The 21,227-nt window shown below is 43.7% G+C and overlaps 1 protein-coding gene across 2 annotated transcripts in view; it reads left to right on the top strand.

Moving 5' to 3' along the window:
* The window catches only part of Csmd1 (CUB and Sushi multiple domains 1), a 1,636,907-nt gene that overhangs the window by 1,216,780 nt on the left and 398,900 nt on the right, over window positions 1-21,227 (top strand). For both annotated transcript variants that reach the window (XM_048792812.1, XM_048792813.1), the window contains exon 11: window positions 19,681-19,784. In XM_048792812.1, the coding sequence (XP_048648769.1) occupies window positions 19,681-19,784 (104 nt within the window). The remainder of the gene's footprint in view (window positions 1-19,680; window positions 19,785-21,227) is intronic.

Consider the following 21,227-nt stretch of genomic DNA (forward strand, 5'->3'; position numbering starts at 1 on the left):
CTGGTCGAGTTCCACTGACCCAGAGCCAGTTCAGCATGTTATTGTACAGGTTTTTCATTATCTGGGAAAAGGTTTTAGCAAAGCAGACAGGCTTAAGGGATGCAGAGAAACTTGTGAGCCATTGAGGCCATCTTGTTATGGCCAGAGTTCTCTACCCCTGGAGGTGGTGCCCGAGCTCAGATTCCAACTGACACAGCTGTGTTCCTTCACATGTAGCCTCCTGTGGCCAGGCATTACCATAGCAACTGGGCCATCCTGACCTGCCCCTCCACGCGGGCAGTTCCCAGGAAGGCGCAGCCATGAGGGACTGAGACCATGCCTCAAGTCACAGCTCTTCACAAAAAACACCCAAGATGTCTCCACTCACTCATTTAAAAGTTAATGTAACGTGTGATCTATCTTCATGGAATGTATGTTTTTGTTGAAAGTCAAATTTTAAGGAAAAAAAATCCCATGTTCTTTTCATATTATATTTTGGAATTTTTTCCCATATGCAGTTTTACAGGCTGAATTCTGCACCCCCTTTGTCTTGCCCACAGCCTCAGACTGTCACCCAGGGCAAACCTGAGTACCACAGTCCATCATTCTCCACTGGTCTCCCCTCAGACGGAGGCTCTCCAGGCACGGGATTGGACTTGCCCACCTGCATTCCTGTGCACGGTGCCTTTGGTGCTGAGGACCATGGGTGTGTGTTGGAAGGGTGAATGGATGACCGCTGGGTTAGCGGCTGAGTGGACAGCGACGTGAGAAATGGCCACTGCTGCGAGACTCGGTGTCTTGAAGGAGCAAGGCAGCAGTGTGGACTGCTGTGCCAGGGCGTACAGCAAACTAGTGAGATTCTATCCCAAAATGAAAAGTGAAGATGGCTAAGGATATGGCTCAGTGGTTGAGCACCACTGGGTTCAATCCACAGTACCCCAAATAAATAAACACACCCTCATACTTAGTCTGTATACCCATCAGACAAATAGACCCCTCAAGAATAAATGAAAATTAAACTGCTTAAAAAACTAAGGGAACATTGTCATGTGTTTAGCACATCACCTGGCTCACAGTATGCTCAGGGCTGCTGGCTGCCTTGCTGGTAGAGAGGATGAAAAATATTTTTGACTGCCTAAGATATTAAGGCAGGATAAAACTTTGTCTACCTGGCATGTTATCGGTTTGAGGTGGTCTATACACCACCTCCAAAAGAGGACGTCCTTACCTCAAAATCCATGGGCCCAAAAAGCCAGAGCTTAACTATGAATCTCACTTATTTGCCCAGGGCCTCACTAAGTTGCTGAGGCTGGTGTTGAACCTCCTATCCTCCTGCTTTAGCCTCCTGAGTCACTGGGATTACAGGCATGTGCCACCATGCCCAGATCAAGTGTTCCCTTATTTAACTGGCATAAAGATCTTAAATGTTATTATTTTCTGAAGTCTTATTTTCTACACCCTTTAAGATATTGCCATTGTGCTGGAGGGTCCTGGGCCAGTCACTTACCCCAGACCATGACAAACACATTGTGGAGTCTGCATCCAAAGATCGTGTCCACCTCAAAGACTCGTTTTCCTTACTCCTCTGGCCAGTGTGTCTCTAGATACATTCCCTTTTGGGGTGGAGAACAAGAGTAACAGAGCAGAACTGTGTAGGGACTCAGAGCTGTGGGCCCAGGGGTGGGGAGGACACAGAGGGTGGCAGGCACTACCTGCTGCTCATCCAGTGTCCACACTGCTGGCCAGGAGGCTGGCCTCATTCTATGCAGAAGGGCAAAGGCATGCATATGTACTCTTCTTTTACAGGTGAGAATGATTTTCTCTCTCCTAATGAACTGACTCAATCCTCTCCAATGCTTTAATAATTTAGAGGGAAAAATGGGTTTAGGATTTGAATTTGTGAATTATAAGGATGAATTTGCTGTCCCTTTTCACCTTCTAAGGAAGTTCAAAGTCACAGGTAGAAAAGGACAAGGTGCCAAGCAGGCTAAGCTCTGCCCTGATCCCTTCACTGGGGCATCGGCTCCCTGTTGCCATGACTACAGAGTGGGTCCAAGCTGGTAATTTCTTCCCTGGAGAGGTGACCTTGCCCCTGACTGCTGGGCTGGCAGGCCTCCATCCAGGAGGTGAGGTGCAGCAGAACCCCTGTTCACCAAGCAGCAGCCCTGCTCAGGCAGTGGACAGCCGTGCCCTAGAGGGCCATCAGACATCCACTGTTTCCTCTGTGATAAGGTGCAGTCCTGTGACTTCTGCTAATACAGTCCCCAAGTTAGAGCTGGTGTACACGTCAGACATGCCTGTAATGTAGAAAGAGGATTGTTAAAAAACAGAGCTGAATAAAATTTTAGACAGAGTCTTGCTAGAGAAGCAGCCCCACTTAAGGATGAGGGAACCCGGATGGAAACAGTTCCATGACTGGTCCAAGATCACCCGTGGGGGATGGCAGCCTCGTGACACGCTTGACTAGACCTCAGGTGGGAAAGTCTTATGAAATAGCTTTTGTCATCGATCATACTTTGTTCTTCTTCATTCTTGACATTTCTATTAATGAACCCATATCGCACTTTCCACTTAATCACTCTTTCTTAATGTACACACTGGGATTAGCTTATTATTTTGTTGCTGTTGTTTATCTTATTTATTCTTGTATGTGCTGCTGAGGATCAAACCCAGTGCCTCACGTGTGCTAGGCAAGCGCTTTACCACTAAGCCACAACCCCAGCCAGGGATTAGCTTATTTATTGAACACTAATTTTAAATGCCCATAATAATCCTATAAAGCAGGTGTTAACTTTATACCCAGTTACAGAGGAGGAAGCTGGCACGTAGGTGTGCATGCCATGATATCTTGCCCAAGTTCTAACATTTGGTGACAGAGCTAGGATGTGTGCAGAGGAATTCTTACGACGTCTGAGCTCATCAGGTCTAAGGATGAGAGTGAGTCTTCAGATCTTTTGCTTTTCCTTGAACAAGTCTGCATGGTCCTCCTCCTGGGCTGCTTCTGGTGGGGCAGGCCAGGCCTTCCTGCACAGGCCTGCAGCTGAGGCTGTCCCCACCCCACCACCCCGTAGGAGAAGCACTGAGGGAGGAGCTTCTGGCCGAGGGTTACAGGGGGTTCACCTGCGTTTGTTCTAGATGGAACACTGACTCCATTTTTTGTCAATGTTAATAGAAAGTATTTGTAACATCATAAAACTTGCAGAATAATTTCCATGAAAGCTAAGCTGGAAGTACTCTAAAACCTATTGAATGTGTGACCTATTGAATGTGTGATTAAATAAATCATTGAGCTAAAAACTTTCTCAAACCTCACAGCGTAGGTGTCTCAGTTCATTGATCTGGATCTCTTCATTCTTAGATTTATTTTGTTGTTACTTTAAAAGCTATTCTTAGTAATGAAATGAGTAAGAAAAGACATCTTCTTTGTTCTTCTAAAAAAAGACGTATAGGGTTTCTAATTTTACTTAGATATTTCAAGTAGCTTCCATAATGTTTCATGGTTGAGTTTATCTGTGAATAACTTTAATTATGATTTTTTTTTCCTGTGTAGATTCTGTTTTTAAATTTGTTATTTTTTCTAAAAAGAAAAGCAATTATCATTTATGAATCTTTGACACTGTGCCAAGCTCGTAGGCCTTTGGCATATACTGATTTTGGTTGGACCTTATAAAGTCATATGATAAAACTGTTTATTATTAATGCCATATTACAGGTAAGCAAAGGGTCCTGAACCAGCCAAGGGTGGACACCAACACATTTAGTAAGTGACAAAGGCACCTGGTTTGGCATCAAATAATTACATGATACCTTTTTATTTGTTTTATATCAATGTTTAAACATTTAAGACACTAAAAAAATGGCAATGACTAACCAATGTGTGTGCCTAAGAACAACAGTTGAACCTCTCAGAGGACGCCGCTGTGGGATGCCCTCTGCTCATTATGGTCCTCCTCCTCTTCTCCTCGAGGTGTGCCCGCTGTGAAGCTCTGACTCCAGGAGGTCACCGAACATGCACCGCCACTTTCTAAGCGAAATATCAGAGGGTTCCAGCTCGATTCCTTGGGTGGAGTGGAGATATTTATAGACATGATTGAGATGAATGGAAGCTAGTGGAGTGGGGAAGCTTAAAATAGCTGCGTAGGACTTGATCTTTTCAGTGGTGGGAGTGCTTTGTCCCTTCCCAACCAGTAGCAGGTGATGGCGATGTCGGTCCTTTGCTGTCCTGAGCCTCCCCCTCTCGGTGAGCTATCCAGCCTCCACCTCCACCATCCTTTGTAGAACCTGAGCTCCCCTGGGCTTCCTTTCCTCTTGAAGATACTGGAGGCTGGGACTTAAGCAGCCTCCACAAAGCCCAGGTTGCAGGAGTCCACCATGGGTGGCTGTGTCACCGGAGTGCAGCAGGTTGGGCACCTGCATTTGGTCAGTGCTGGCTGCTGACTGCCACCTCCTGCACCTCTCACCAGCTCTACAGCAGGCCACCAGCTGGGAAGCCATCTCTGGACTACAGGGTTCAACCTCAGCACCGTGTGGGGGGTCCCTTCTGTATTTGTCTAACTGTATTGTTTAATGTGGAAAAATATGTTTTAATTTCGTCAGGTCAACGCGTTGTCCTTTCTATCTTAGGAATCTTTCTAGATCATTCTTTATTTATTCTCATAGAGAATCCCCTTTAGGAAAGGCTTCTTAAAGCCAATCTTGGTGTGTGAAGTGAGTGTTTCAGCCAAGCTGAAGCTAAGGAGCATGTTGATGAAATACCTAAGTCTCGGAAGACTTGCCAGAGCTTTCCTCTTCCTTCTTACATGACTTGGCCTTTCGCTGAACAAACAAGCCGACAGCCGCATCATTCTCCCGCTAGTCTGGGGCGCAGATCTTGCTGCTCCATCGTGTCTAGGGCCTTGTCACGCCACCAAAATAAGGAAACTGACTTGTATTTCTTCAAATATAATACATTTATTTTTCTGGGGTTTTCTATAGAATTTTTCCTATTTTCCTTTGTTTTGTTTTTAATGGTATGCATTTTAATTTTTTCTCTTTCCACATTTTATTAGCCATCATAGCTGTACATATGTTGGAATTTGTTGTTCATATTTGTACACGTACATGCTATAACAGTGTAACTCCCCAGCATTTCCCAACACCCATGCCTGGTCCTTTTCCTCTCCTGACGTCCATTTGAGTTTCATGAGATTTGTCCCACCTTTCTTTACCTCTCTAGTTTCCACGTATGAGGAAAAAACCTATAAACTTTGACCTTCTGAGTTTTATTTATATAACTTAACATGATGATCTTTAGTTTCATCAATTTTCCTGCAAATATCATAGTTTCAGGGTTTTTTATGATTGAATAAAACTCTATTGTGTATATATACCACATTTTTTCATCCATTTATCCATTGATGACACCTAGACTGGTTCCACCATTTATCCCTTGTGAATTGTGCTGCTGAAACATGGACATCCTGTATCACTTGGTATCACAGCTGATTCTTCAGGATCAACACCCAGGAGTGCTGCAGCTGGGTCACATGATAGCTCCATACTGACTTCCACGATGTTTTGGTGTTTTTACTAACTCACAATCCAACCACAAGTGTAAAAAGGCTCCTTTTTCTCCACATCCTCTCTAGCATTTATTATTTTTATTCTTGATGACTGCCATTCTGACTGGTATGAGATGAAATCTCAATGTGGTTTTGATTTACATTTCCCTAATTGCTAATGATGTGGAGCATTTCTTCAGGTGTTTGTTGGACAGTGTATTTTTACTTTTGAGAGTGTCTGTTTAGTTCATCTGCCCATTTATTAATTGGATTATTTGATTTTTTGATAAAATTTTTTTGAACTCTTTTTATATTTTAGATATTAATTCTCGGTCAGAAGACTAGCTAGGAAATATTTTCTTCCATTCTGTACATTCTCCCTTCACATTTCTAGTTATTTCCTTTGCTGTGAAGCTTTTTAATTGGAAGCCATCCCATTTATTAACAGTTGGCATTATTTCCTGAGCTTTATGGGTCCTATTCAGAAAGTCATTGCCTGTGTCACAAGTTGTTACAAGATATAGTGTTGACCCACAACTTTCTCCTAAAAGTTGCATAGTTTCTGGTGTACATCCCAGTTTTTTGATCCATTTCAAGTTGATTTTTGTGCAGGGCAAGAGATACGGGTACAGTTTCATTCTTCTACGTATGGATAACCAGCGACCCCAGCAACATTTGTGAAAGAGGCTGTCTTTTCTCTAATGTATGTTTATGGTTCCTTTGTCAAGGATCAGATGAGTCTACACAGCTGTGGGTCTGTGTCTTCTATTCTGTACCATTGGTCTATTTGAATGCCATACCATGCAGGTCTTTGTTTCTGTAGATCTGTAACATAATTCGAAGTCAGGTTTTATGATTGCATTGCTTTTTTGGCATAAAATTCCTTTGGCTGTTCTGGGTCTTTTATTCTTCCAAATGAAATTAAGGACTGTTTTATCTAGTTCTCTGAAGAATATCATTGTTGCTTTGATGGGATTGTATTGAATCTGTATATTGCTTTTGATAGTATGATAATTTTAACAATTTCCCATGAACATGGGAAGAGTTAACATCTTCTGAGGTCGTCTTCAATTTTTTTCTTTTATATTTTACTTTATTTTATTTCGAGACTATTGTGAATGGAATTGTTTCATGATTTCTTTCTCAGCAGATTTGTTATTGATGTATAGGAAAGCTATTGATTTTTTTGTTTTTTTTTTTCTGTACCAGAGTTTAACCCAGGATTTGCTTAACCAGTGAGCCACATCCCCAGCCGATTAGTAAAACATTTTATTTTGAGACAGGGTCTCACTCAGTTGTCAGGGTCTGTCTCAGTTTCTGAGGATGGCTTTGAAATTGAGATCCTCGTGCCTCAGCCTCCCGAGTCACTTGGATTGTGTGCATGTACTACCCTGCCCAGACAGCTGTTGATTTTGTGATCTGTTACTAATTTGTTTATTAGCTCTAGCAGTCCTTTGGTGGAGTTTTATGGATCTTCTAGGTACAGAATCACATCATCTGTAGTGACAGTTTGTCTTCTTTCTTCCTATTTTTATTCCATTTATTTTCTTCCCTTGCCTAATTGTTCTGGCTAGAATTTCTAGCACTAAATTAAATAGGAGTGCTAAAAGTAGGTATTCTTGTCCCAGATTTTAAAAGAAGTCTTTCATTTTTCCCCATTTAATATGAGGCTCACATTGGGTTTTTTCACTATATATCCTTTGTGATGTTGAGCTGTATCCCTTCTGTCCCTGGTACCTTCAGTGTTTTTTCATGAATAGGTGCTGAGCTTTGTCAAAGACCATCTTTACATTTATTGAGATGGCTAAATGATTTTTGTCCTTGATTTTGTTTAGGTTCTGGATTAAATTTAATAATTTGAATATATTAAACCATCCTTGCATCTCTGGAATAAAACCAACTTGGTCATGGTGTATAATTTTTTTAATATATTGTTTAACAAAATTTGATAACATTTTATATTAAGTATTTTTTTCATCTGAGTTTATCAGGGATATTTGGTCTCTAGTTTTTGGTTTTGTATTTTTTTTTTTTCTTTATGTGACTTTATCTAGTTTTGGCATGAGTGTGATATTCACTTCATGGAATGAGTTTGGAAGTGTTCCATTCCTTGATATTTAGTGGAATAATTTGAGAAGTATGGGCATTAGTTCATTTTTAAAGGTCTGGTAGAATTCACCTGAGAACCCATCTGGTCCTGTGCATTTCTTTGTTGTAAGGCTTTTTACTATTACTCATCTCTCATTACAAGTTGTTGGTTTGTTTGTGTTTTCCATGTCATCTTCTTTGTTTAGAAATATATCCATTTCTTCTTGGTTTTTCCAGTGGATTGAGGTCTAAGTTTCAAAGTCGTCCCTAATGATCTGTTGGATTTCTGTGATGTCTGTTGTGACTTCTCCTTTCTCATCTTCAATTTTATTAATGCAGGTCTTTGCTTTCTCTTGATTAGATTGGCTAAGGACTCATCAATCTTATTTACTTTTTCAAAAAAACGTTTTGTTTATTTGGGTTTTTGTATTTTTCTTTTTTACTATTAATTTCATTGATTTTAACTCTGATATTAATCATTTACTTCCTTCTATGGGTTTTGAAATTATTTTTAAATTTTTTTCAAGGGCCTTGAGATGTATCATTAGTCTATTTGGGATCTTTCTGATTTTCTTGTAGAGGCATTCGTAGGTAAAAACTTTTCTCTTAGAACTGTCTTCATAGTGTCCCAAGTGTCTGGTTTGTGTTTTCACTATTTTCACTTGAGTCTAAAAATTATTTGATGTCTCCCCTGATTTCTTCTATCATCTATTCATCATTCAAAAGAGTATTGTTCAATCTCCAGGTGTTTAAATAGTATCTGTAGAGTTTGGTCTTGTTGATCTCTAAATTTATTCCATAATGATCCAATAAAATGCAAGAAATTATATCATTTTTTTATTTCTTGAGAATCCCTTTATGACCTAAATTATGGGCTATTTTGGAGAAAGTTTCATGAACTGATGAGAAGAGAGTTTATTTAGCTTTTGTTGAATAAAATATTTTATAGATGTCATTTATGCACATTTGATTTATACTACTTCATGAGTTTGAGAGGTTTTGTTGTTGTTTAAAATTTTTATTTATTTATTTATTTATTTATTCATTTATTATTTGTTTAATGCAGTGCTGAGGATCAAACCTAGTGCCCCACACATGCTAGGCTAGTGCTCTACAACTGAGCTACAACTGTGTGTCTGTTGGAATGGATTTCTCTTCCACTCTTATGTGTGGACCTTTTAAGGATACAGTCCTTATTTGCTAAAGTGTCCTAGGGTGATCTAGATCAAAACCCCTTGTAGATGTGATATGCATAGATATTTGCATAGTCTTTGTATTAATTCTCTAGTTTTGCTACAGCTGTGGATGTGCGTGGGTTGGACCTGAGGGCCCACTCATAGTCATTTCTACTTGCAATCTAGTCATTAGTTTGGATTTTCATCTCTTCTAGTTTTTGTGTTAAAGTGTAGCTGAGGACTGAGTGTCATCAATTTGTGTGTGGAGCATGCTGTGCTCTCTTTTGGTTGAGTTAAGTTCAACAGCAGAGTCTCTATCCTGCAAACTGTAGTGTCCCTATAGGTTCCCAGCACCTCACAGAATGGAGGGGGAAAAAGCACCAACCAATGCAAACTATGTACAGCATTTGGTTCCTACAATGACACTTACAATGCTAATTGGCACAAAAAAAAAAAAAGAAAGAAAAGAAATTGTGGGGTCAGCGTTTTCCAAATGACCCTCAAAGCAAAAACAACAAGTAATCATGCACTATATCTGTCATTAAAGCAAAGAACAGGTGCCAATTATGTCATCCTCAACACTAGTAATTAAAACAGCTGAGTAGTGGAAGCAGGAGTTATAGAAACCAATTAGTTTTAAAAGATGGTAAAAAATACAGTTAATTAAGGGAAAATAAAATGTGATGATAAGGCAGAAAAGAGTTTATAATTCTAAAAAGGAAAAGAGAATGCTGAAGAAATGTAATAGGTGATGGTTGTAAAGAAGGAGGAGAAAAATAGGACAAACAAAGTAAAAGAAGATAGAGAAGAAGAGAATTTGGGCATTAGCAGGAGTATCGCAGACAAAAGAAGCAAGAAACAAACAAATGAAAACAGAACAAAACCAACCAAGATACACAAACCCAAGACGCTGACCCTCAAAGACAAGGCAGGGAAAACAACTTCATGAAAAAAAATTCTAAAAATAAGAAACAAATAAGGCCGTGTATGGGTTTCCATTTGTCACTCAGCACAGCAAGAACACACACAAAGGGCAAAAGATTGCTGAGAGATGAAGGAATCGTCTCCATTGAACTAGTCAAAACAGTGGGTGAGAAGGATGGGCACTGCCTATGGCCACTGTCTTTCTCATCTCCTTGAGCTACGGACTGAGAACAAGGACAAGGACTGGGGCTGTGAACCCCTTCCCCCTTTTCGGTTGCCCTCTGAGCTCTCAGTTGGAATGGCCTGAACCTGCAGCTGGTTGAAATAGTCCTCAGCTTCTCACCAGAATGAGGCAGGGCGGAGCGGGAAGTGCTGTCAGCTGCAGTTCTGTCTGTGAAGACAGACGGGATCCCTACACCCCAGTGGGGGCTACAGCTGAGTTCCAGAAGGGGACTTCCTGTGGTGGGGCTCAGTCTCCTCAGGCTCAGGGGCTTTGTGGGAGGTGTCTGCCCTGGAAAGATCAGACCAGCACATCCCTGGGGTCCTGCCCTTGCCATTCTGTCAGGAGTCTGCACCTCAGGAGGCTTCCAGGAGTTCTACTCACAGATCAGGGGAGACATTCCTCACTCCCTCTGCTCCCATGGACACAGCCTTCCACAGCTTAGTCCCTGAGTATGTCCACACCCGCCTGTTCAGATATATGACCTGCTTCATGTCGCCACATAAGCCACCAGACTCAGAAGAGGAAGTGTGTTGGGCTCCCCTTCACTTTCCCGATTGACCCCCTGGGTACAATCTTCTCTGTACCTGTTTCTCCCAGGATCTAGGAACACCTTAGGCCACCTGGGAAGCACCTGCCGGGACAGAGTGACAGTGCTTTTCTGATGTCCCCCAGCTCCACAGCAGCAGCTGCAGCATGGCTGTCTGCAGGGCGAGTTGGGGACAGCACTTGTCAAGCCCCAGTGCACCGCGCAGCCTCTGGACTGGCTGAGCTCAGGCAGCTTCCCTGATCTCAGGTTTTTCCCTCCTGCGTCGGTCTGGGTGTCTGTCTGTTCTCTATCACTGTCTATCACTGCTGCTGCCACAGTGGGCTCAGCTCAAGGGAGTCTTCGTTCTTCATTCAATGCACCCAAGTTTCTGAGTCTCAAAGACCCTCTGCCTGTCCAATATTGAGTTTTGGTGGAACCCCTCTGTCACCCACCTCTCGAGGGGTGGGACTCCGCTGCTGGGATCCCCAGTCTCAGATCAGCTGGGAATGCAGCCTTCCTGTGGCTTGCCGTCTTCAGTCTCCCCTCTTCTGATTTTCTTAGAGTCTAATGGCTCTGTGAGATGATTTATTCTTACAGTTCTCTCACAGCTATTCTTTGTTAACATGGGATATAATGAAACACTTTTAATCTCTGTTCTCAACTCTTTAATGAGTTCTCAAAATGCATCTTCCTTATTTCTCTAATTATTGATTCTACAGCCTTCGTTATTTCTTGACAAATTTCAATATCTTCTGCTTTTATCCAGAGATCTACAATTTTCTCTTGCCATCCTTGCATCCTTTATTCTGCCAGAGTTCCAGCTACGTTACTCCACACATCTTTGGTTGATTGATGTAAATGTTAATTTCCAATTTTACCATATCTAATGATGTTCTGATTCATTCTTGAGCAGTTATTGTGTTGTGATTTTTAAATTCCCAGTCTCTCATTTTTAATAAGTGTTCTTCCTACTTTCATATATCTGAGGACATATTTTAATAATTTTGTGAGTTCTGCTCATGATTCTTCGTTGCTTTGTTTCAGGGGTTAATCCTCTTGAATATCTCACTGGCTTTGTTTCTCATTTTATGCAGCAGGATTATTTTAAGATTCGTCCATTACTGCTGTTAGTTCATTTGCTTTCCCTGGTGATCTGGCTAATCTTAACTGTTTTTCTGTAAATATTCTATATCCCTGACAATGTCCTGGGCATTTTTGATGATTTTTGCCTGAGGGATTTCTTATTTCTGATGTTTTCATTGTCATCTGTGCAAAAGAGAGACATAACACTACTGAAGTACAGAAGGGGTGGATGCAGAGGGAAGGTTGCCCATGAAAGTTCAAAATTAAGACTATTACTGGACAGATTTGGAATTCAGAATTGCTGACTCAGAGAGAGATGAGTTCAGTTGGTCCTGAAGACTTACGAGGTTTGAAAAAGCAGAATCCCTCAAGTTGGTGGCAGAAGGCGACTCAGCCTGGCAGCTGTGGCACGACTCCTGTGAAGGATCCCAGTGGGACAGCAGGGCATAGCTTGCCTTGATCCCATGCCTGTGGGGTCCAGCACGTGCACACACTTGGCCTGCACGTGGCCCATCCTAGCACTCCCTGGGGACCAGGGCCTGCTTGTGGTGTCCATGTGCCTCCAGGTCTTCCCTGAGGACGAGCAATGGCTGGATCCCCTCTGGCTTCAGTGTGACTGTGCTTATTCTTTCGGTTTTTATGCCACTTTCTAGCAACAGGTGGGCTGAGAGAAGGGAGCCAGGCAGTAGAGCCGAGTCTTCTCGTGGCTCATGTCCAGGGGGAATCCATTCACCGTCTTGAAGAATTCTCTCCTAGTAGAGGCCATGCATAGAGAATTATTCTAATTTATATGTGTTGACCATTGACAGAGGGACCGGGATGTCATTTGGCCACCTTTAAGTTCCAGGGAACCACCTGGGCGACTTCAGAGTGGAATGGACCCAGTCCCTGAATTCCCACCACCCACACACCACCAGACTACGGCACTGGGCAGGGATTGCTCATGGCTCAGCTTTTTGAGCTTGACTTTTCCTGCCCTGAGCTGGTTACTTTGACTTTTTATAGAAACACAGAGATATTTGAAGTCATAGATGAAACCTCTTCTCGTTAGCAGTGTGTGGCAATGTAGGGGGTGTTTAGTTTAATAGGAAACAGACTCACACTCTTCCAAAGTGACTGCTGCACTTTGCTTTGCCCCCAGCCATGACAGTTACTCGTGTTCTTTGGTGAGAAATGTAGACATGGATTCATCCAGTCTGCATAGCGGATGCCTCTGGACAGGTGGTCTCTATTTCATTAATTATACTTTTCCAATGTTCTCTGACTGGCCCTCCTGACTCAGACAAAAAAAAAAAAAAAAACATGTAAAATCTATAAAAAGTGTTTGATAATTTTCATTTAGTAAGAAAGTGTGAAATTCTTTTTAGCTGTGGGAAGCATTGGTGTTTGCAACGGTGTTAATAACTTCTAGAAGTGGACTTGATGTGGTCTGCTCCCAAGGAAGCAGCTTGCAAAGCCCTTGCTCCTGATGCCTGACTGGAGATTGAATGAACCAGGTGTCTGTCGGCTTCCGCCACGCACATCGCATCCAAAGCACATGTGTAGTTGAAGGATGAAGCCCTCCCCGCAAAAGGCAAAATGAAAATAGAGTTGTCAATAAGGACCCTCAAGGAGGAGCATGATTCCTCCTCGAGTGTGCCTGTGTGGCTGCGTGCAGTGTGGGTGTGTGTGCCTGGGACCTCTGTGTCTGGGTGTGTGTGCATGCATGTGTGCGTACCTGCCTCTGTGTGCAGGGAGAAGGATGATGGAGAGGGGTGGATGGGTTTGGGTTTCTTTGTCTCCTTGAGTCAGGGGAGAGGACTTCTAACTTCAGTGGACCTTTCCTGGGATTCTTAGTTGGAGTTCAACATCTTGCACTAAAAACTGCAGAATAAGCCCCAGGTCCTCTCATGCTTTCGCTTTCTGCTTTGAAACCAGGAAGGTCTGAAGAGTGACCTTCCAGATCCTGGGACTGTGTCCCCCGTGTGGGACCCTCTGGTCCTCTGCCTCCTGTGCGTGCTCCACCAGCTGCTCCCGGTAGGACTCCAGCCTGGGTCCTGCACACCACAGGGCCCCTCTCCAAGCTCATCATGATGAAGGGAGTATTTGCATTCGTATCAAGTTTGAGCAGCAGGTCACTCTCATAGCAGGCCCTGGAGTCCCTCTGGCTGCCCTCTGCCTACTCTTCCTTATCTGTGAACCAGGAAAGGAAATAACTAAGCCCCTCTGGAGGATCCTCACCCTCCATTCCATTCACCCTGCTAGGAACGTGATCACCTAAAGCCTGCATAGCCACTGTCACCCGATCTGATCCTGCAGTCCCCTAGGTCCACTCCAGCGCCTTCCATGACAACAGCTCAGCAGACATTGCCTGGACACCAGTATCCTCTCTCTGGTCAAGTCCAAGGGCTCGTGTTCCATCCGTTTTGCCCCCTGAGCAGCACTTGGTACACCGACTCTCACTGCTTCTTAGACCTTCAGTTCCATGGAGCTCCCACAACACAAGCTGATCTTGGGGTTCCCCTACTGCCTAGTGCTGCAGAGGTCATTCCTGGGTCCCTTGACTTCCAAGGCCCCCTCAGCCCTAGTCACTATCTCCCCAGGTTCCCTGCTCAGTCCTCTTTCTCTCAGCACTGTCCACAATTCGTGGTTCTTACGTATTTACACATGGTCCTGTGTGTCTCCCAAGCTCCACACTATGCATTCTGAATGCTTGTGGGACATCATGGCTCGACATAACATCGAGGGGTGTCTAAGAGCCACGTTCACACTTTCTGAACTTCAAAAGAAGAGAAAGCTCGTACCAGAAATCTTGCTTCTAATCCTCTAACCAACCCTGTCTCCTCTGACCAACTTCTCCCCAGCCCTCTACCGAGGCACACGAGGCTAACACTCAACCTTCTATGAGACCAACCCTTTGGCTTTCTACACTAGTGAGATCATGAGACCTTTGATTTTCTGTGTCTTCTGAATTCACTTAGCATAATGTCCTACAGGACCCTCTGTGTTGTCACAGCTGACTCTTTATGGCTAAATAGTATTGCACTATGTATATATACCACATGTCATCATCCATTCATCGATCGATGCACACTTAGGCTGAATCCATATTTTCACTTGTGTGAATAGTGCTTAAAAGAGCTGGTGTGCCTGTGTGCTAGGCTAGGAGGTGCTGGTTGAAGGACAGAAAGTTTGGGAGAGGAATGAGGTAGGGAGATAAAGGTGCCAGATTTCTCTTTTGGAAATTCAAGAGAGAGAATTTTAGACATGACTTTTAGACACCCCTCGATATTACATCAAAAGGTGTCTAGTACACATTTAGAATTAACAGCTTGGGAGTTACTCAGGACCTGACATAACTTTTCTTATTTTGAAAATTTTCTAATTTCTTATTTTAAAAACTAAGATGATTTTCATTTATTATGTGTAGCATCCTGATATGTTCTCAGTAAAGTATACAGAATTATGTTTCCACATTTACTATAAGCAGCCTGAGGACAGTGATAATAGCTGTTTACTTATGATTCTCATCATAGTTCGATGGAAAATAATAGATAAACAATCTGTGCTTTTCTTGAAAACATCGAAGGTAGTTTTAGCCATTCAGTCTGCGAGTGCATTAGTGTACTTTAAAATCTGTTCATGTGGTTTAGGCACCAAAATAATATGAGGTTAATATTCTGGCTTCCAATTCATGACTTTCTCATCACTGCCAAAATATTAAAGCGGTATGTGGGTGCCGGACCGTTGATGCAGGACTGGCGGCACTGGTGTGGGAGTGACATGGGGTCCTGCTGGGGCAAGTTCTGTTCTTGAGGATCTGCTCCCAATAGCATTTCAAGGAATACTGGGGCTTTTCAGTAACTCCTTTCCCTGCCTCTAATTATTATGACTGTTTTTGTAATGACCTGCTCACGTTGTGACTATATCCACAGTCACATTCTTATTTCAGCGTCGCTCACTGAAGTAATCGACGGTTCTCAGAGAAATGTGAGCTTTAAGCTTGGATTTCCAACATATTCAGTACAGCATTTCATTGGTCTCCTGATTTACAATTAAAAAGATGATGAAATACCAGGAGACTCTTGCATGGGTTTTAGGGAAGAGCTACAGACACTTAGGGGTGTGTGTGCATGAGTTCTTCATGCTGTGTCATTGCAAGAAAACTTGTGAAGCCTATTATTTATGGAATTAGGCTGGCTTTTCTACACAGAATCAATGCACTAATGGTCTGTTCACTTGGCAGAGGGTATGTACATGTCCATGTTCCTAGCCAACGTGGATTCATGGGTTTATTATAGATTGAAAAGGAAGATGAAATTTCGCTATGTTTCTAAGAACATTTTGTGATGATCTCTCAGTTACCTGAAAATAGCTATGTTAAGAATTATAATGAACAGTAGGGATAAAAATGCCACCTCAAAAGCCAGGCAGCACGGAGACCCGGAGCAGAGTAGTCAGCTCATGGCCTTCAGAAACAGATGGACACCAGGAATGTTGCCGTGGGTGAATACGACAGTACCTTCTACAATTTGAAGCATGTTTCTAGAGAGAAGTTCTGAAAACATACAGGGTGAACTTAAGACTGATAGAAAGACAAAATAAAGCAACCAGAAAAAGTCATGGCAACATCTCACTGACCCACTCTGTCTCCAGGTCTGTCCACGGGCACAGCCCAGGGCTCTGCCAAACCGGTTGCATGAGGCGGTTCAGCCGTCCCACAGGCTAGGGGGGTGGGAGTGAGGTCCTAGTGGTCTGCACTTCTCCTTTGGGAACTTCCTTGTCAGCCCAGCACTCCTGGGCCCTCCTGGGCCCTCCTGGGAGTGGACTCTGCTGTTCCTGTAAGGAGCTCGGCTGCGTAACAATGCACCTGGGGCCGCACAAGTCAAGCTCTCTCAGAGCCAGAGCTGGAGTCCAGAACCCAGGCAGCTTCCCTCCTGCCTCCTGTTCACAGAGGGCACCTGCGGGCTGGGTGCTCCCACGCTGGCAGGGCCAGGTCTCTCTGGCCTCCTTGGCAGGGCCCTGGTCCTCACGTGCCCCATGTCATCCTGTCACCACCAGGGGATGGATGACATCTCAGTGTGTGGGTCTTGACCACGCAAACACGCAGACCACGGCAAGGTGCTGCCGAGCGCAGGGCACCTCGAGCGTGGGGCAGTGCGGCTTTCTCAGAGCTCTGGGGTCCTCTGAACAGAGACCCTGCTGTCATGGCTGGTCCCTGGGTTTGGCCTTCACAGGGAGTGCAAAGACCCTGGTGGTCAGAAGGCACGGTGCAGGGAGGACCCCTGGAGTTCCCTCAGGCCCCCCGATGGGGCCCTTGTCTAGTGCCTAGATTTCCTAGGATGGCGCGAGTGTACCCTGTCTGGGGACCCTGAGGTTTGCCAGGTCCCAGGTGCTCCTCTTAGTGTTGACACAGGTGTTAAGGAAACCCACCCTACTTGCTTTCTTTACATCCCTCCCCCACTCCTTTCTTAGGAAAGGTAAGGAACAGTTAGGGAAAACACTGTGGGGACCCTCCAAGAAGGGGTCATCAAGAGGGATATCAAGGGAAAACATTGCATATTGGTTTAGAGGCTTTTTTATTTTTTAAAGTAGAGTTCATTTTGTACTAATTATGTGAAATAAATTACCCTCTGATAGCAAGGTAGCATTCTTCAATAATCAAAACTATGGCTTTTTTTTTTTAGCATCTAAAGGCTTTACTAATTCTATAAAATAACCTCTACTTAACTGGTATATCCAATTTACTATGCTCTACATAAAACTACGCATTATGCTTGGTGTGTAACAATCTTTCCTTCCAAGTCCTATACCAAAGTGAAAGAAAATACAGATAATATTAATTTATTTAAAAATCATCACATAATACCACGTCTGCTTTATTCTTGATTTACCCAAATGTCTTTTGCATGAAAGCATAGAATGCATTTCTAGCAGTCCAAGGAAATTTTAAGTCAGAGGCAGAGATGCAGACCCAGGAAAGATCACTCCTTCATGTGATACTGTTTTATACTTCCAGGTAGCTAGAGAGGGAGGGGTTGTAGATCAGGCAGCTGAAATGGCTCATCTTCTCAACCCACCTTCTTGTACCTGGAACACACCTGTAACCCCAGTAATGCCTCTTGCACCAGCTGAATGGCTACATTTAGTCTCAGAACAGGTTTTGGTACAAAGTTAGCATTTAGGGACAAATGGATCTGCACCTTGAACTTTTAACAATGCAGAGACTTGAGGGGTTCAGCGGCCGGGCAGACTAGGTGTGGGAGGGACAGACACCCAGTGGCTAAATGTCACCATGTCATCCACAAGTTAAAATGCATTATCCTGTCAGCCTCTCTTCATTTACCTCTCTGAATGGGAAGTTCAATTAAAATATAGAAACTTCTTTCACAATCCCACGTTTATGGAAGGCTGCATTTTTTGATAGACTGCAGGTGTCATAGAGGGGCCTGAGCCTGTGTTTTCCCTTTCTACCAAGCCTCAGTAGCCAGGAGTTCAGATGTCCAGTAGGCCAGGGCGACTGCCGAGTGTGAAGACTGGACTCTGCGGAGATCCCACGGCAGCCTTCACTTTCCTGGAGGAGCGGGAAAGGGTCAGATGCATTGAGGTGGTGCGCCCAACCTGCAACTTGTTAGGCACTGGTCCCCAGGGCCCTGAAGCCTGATGCAGTATCACAGCCTGGCACCAAGGCCCTGGGCAAGGCAGCCAGGTCTTAGAGAAGTCCCTCTGGCTCAAGTTGGACGTGGTCGCCCCTAAACAGAACCGTGCCAGAGAAGGCAGACTACAGCTGCCACCGGGCGCTCCATGTGATGTTCAGGATTTATGCAGATCAGCAATGTGATCACCCCACACTTGTTTCCTGACAGAGCACCAGAATGACATATCCATATAAACACTGCAATTTGAAACACTAGTTTTTAAAACAAATTATAATGGGTATGTCACTAATTTTAGTTAGAATTTCAAATACCAAAAATAATGTATTCCTTATTAGCATTGATTGGAAAAGCACCTGTTCAGGCCCCGGGAACACTTGCGCACATTGAAATGAGCATTCCGTGTTATCACTTTCTCTCTCCTGCCAAGTTTAACAGACAGAGACTTGAGGGGTAAGCTTCCAAGTTTCAGCTTTACGCAGAAATAGCTCCCAAAATGTGCTTCCAACATTACGAGTTGTGCGTTTCCATTCCTTCCTCCTGTCTTCCTCCTGCCCTGCATGTCTGTTTCTCTTCCACCTGTCCGTCTATCTGACATCTGTCTATCTTACATCTATCAACAATCATTCATCATCTACCCTCCTATTACATATCCTCCATCTCTGTATAGCCTATCCATCCATCATCTATCCATCATCTATTTATTTATCCACATATCATCCCTCTATCATCTACCACTTATCTAACATGATCTATTTCTCTTCCTTCTAAACCGTGGTACTCAGTGTTCTAGACTAATTTCAGGATAGTGCTGGCTGTCTCTCTCTTTACTCACAATATGAGTCAACAAACATTTTTTTTTCTTTCGGGGGAAAGTTTCCTGTGACCTACAGAGTTTTTTAATGTGTATGTAGATAAAGAGGCTCGGGGTAGAACACTTGCCTAGTACACATGAGGTCCTAGGTTGCATTCTCAGTACTGGGGCAAGAGGCAGGAAAAGTAAAGTAGAAATAAACTTCAAGGCTTTGTAAGCAATGAGTTGTCGGGGCAACTTGGAGTCAGAAAGACCTTTTTATAAAAAGCTCATAGTGAAAAATTAAATCGCATTAAAAACATTGACGTGGGGTGTTCTTGGTGTCCTCAAAACATGCCTTATTAACTGCAATCAATGTCTCTTTTGATCATATGTTGTGTGGTTAGTCTAAACAACCTAAATTTTAAAATAGATATTTGCTGGATATTGACTTAAAGTATGGTCATGGTTAAACTTCATTTTATAGAGAGGAATAAATAACTTGGAAGAAATAGAAATTTAGAATTCTATAAATTTCTGCTAATTAAAGACACTAGAATTTATACAATTATCCCAGCAGGTACTTAAAGAAGCTTGCAGATCATCTGTAATCCATTGGCATTAAGGAGGGAACTCTGGTCTAGAGCTGCGTGTGCAGCATGAAGAGTGGTGGAAGCTCCCTCTGCTCAGTAACTGTCTGTGCTTTGCATCCAGGTCATCAAGCTCGCCTTTGAAGAGTTTGAGTTGGAAAGAGGGTACGACACCCTGACAGTAGGGGACGCCGGGAAGGTGGGGGACACCAGATCCGTCTTGTATGTGTGAGTATGTCCTTTTTCTTCTCCTGTAAATATGGCATTGCATGGCAAATGCGGGCGTGCTCGGGGCTCCACTTCAGGTGCTGCACAGTGCGGAGCTGGCTGCCTAACGGCCTCCCGCGGGACTTTGCAGAAGAACTACTGGCAGATTGTTTTAACTTTATCAACTGTTTTTCCAAAATTAAAAAAAGAAATATGTTTATAGCAAACAAAGAGTACACACAGAGAAGGCAAAAGGTGGAAATACGAGTTTTTGCACTCAACGCCTCCCTAGGCCTCTCTCTTTGCGCTTCCCCATGGTTTTATGTTATCAGGTGCTTTTGGAAGTAGACATGGCTTTTGGAATAACGTTCTCCAGAAACCCTTGCATGCTGGAAAGCTGCAGAGCCAGCAGTTATTCTGGAGAAATACTGTTGGGGTAGCTCCCTGCGTACTCCAGAACCCTGTGCCCAGAGTCCTGGCACAAACAGCAGCTGCCCTGGAGTGACTGTCTCCAGAAGGCTCCTTCTTCTTACACCTGCACCTGGTGTCTGTCTCTCCTGCAGCTCTACTCACCCACCACTTTGGCTACGCCCCTGTGTGGGGTCTTGTAGACGGGTTTTGGCAGTTTTTATTACAACTGTTTTATCAAAATCTAAAGTATGATTTGGGGGCATTCTTCCTCATTAATCAATGATTTTAGCACAGAGAAAAATATCTTCCTGTCTCATTCATCAGAGAGCATCAGGGACTAGCTCTTAAGTCCATGGGCCCAGAAACTTCATTTGTTAATGGGGAGCTATCTATCTGCAGGGTTTTCACCTCTTTTCTTAGTGTACCTGTATGTTGCTGAAGATCTCCCTTTATGTGTGAGGAAGTTGTCCCTGAGAACATCTGCATATTATTTTTCTAGAAAAGGAATGTTATTATGCTCACTCCTTTCTTTACGGATTACTTAGGACAATTCACATTTTGAAAGGCTGACCACCCTGTCTATGCTTTACAAATTTATGGGCCTGCAGTAGGCTGCCCTGGAGCCTCTGTCTTTCATTTGCTGTATTTTGAACATCTTTGCAAATGAGCATCTATTTCTATCATCTTCCCATTGGCCCGTTTCAAACAGTGTTATTAATAATTAGACTCAAGTCCCTGGCTCAGGACCTAGGACAGGTTCACCAACAGCACCGGGTGCTGCTGAGCCTCTCTAGTGCAGCGTGCCCTGTGCCGAGTGCCCCAGGCACACTTCCTTATCTGTGTGCTGGAGAAGTACCTGGCTAGGGAGCTTCTCACCATCAGGGTCCCACCCCGTGACTATGCATTGCTTGAATCCAAGGTCTTGCCTGTCATCAGCACACATGTAATATCTGCGGCCGGAGCTGGTTCTCCTCACAGCCTTGCCCCCCCCCCCCGCCCCCTCCTCCTGATTCACGATCGCACGCTCCTGTCGTCCACTGCCTCCTGCATCAC

The sequence above is a fragment of the Marmota marmota genome, unplaced genomic scaffold (genome assembly GCF_001458135.2).
Source record: "Marmota marmota marmota unplaced genomic scaffold, marMar, whole genome shotgun sequence".
NCBI classification, from domain to species: domain Eukaryota; kingdom Metazoa; phylum Chordata; class Mammalia; order Rodentia; family Sciuridae; genus Marmota; species Marmota marmota.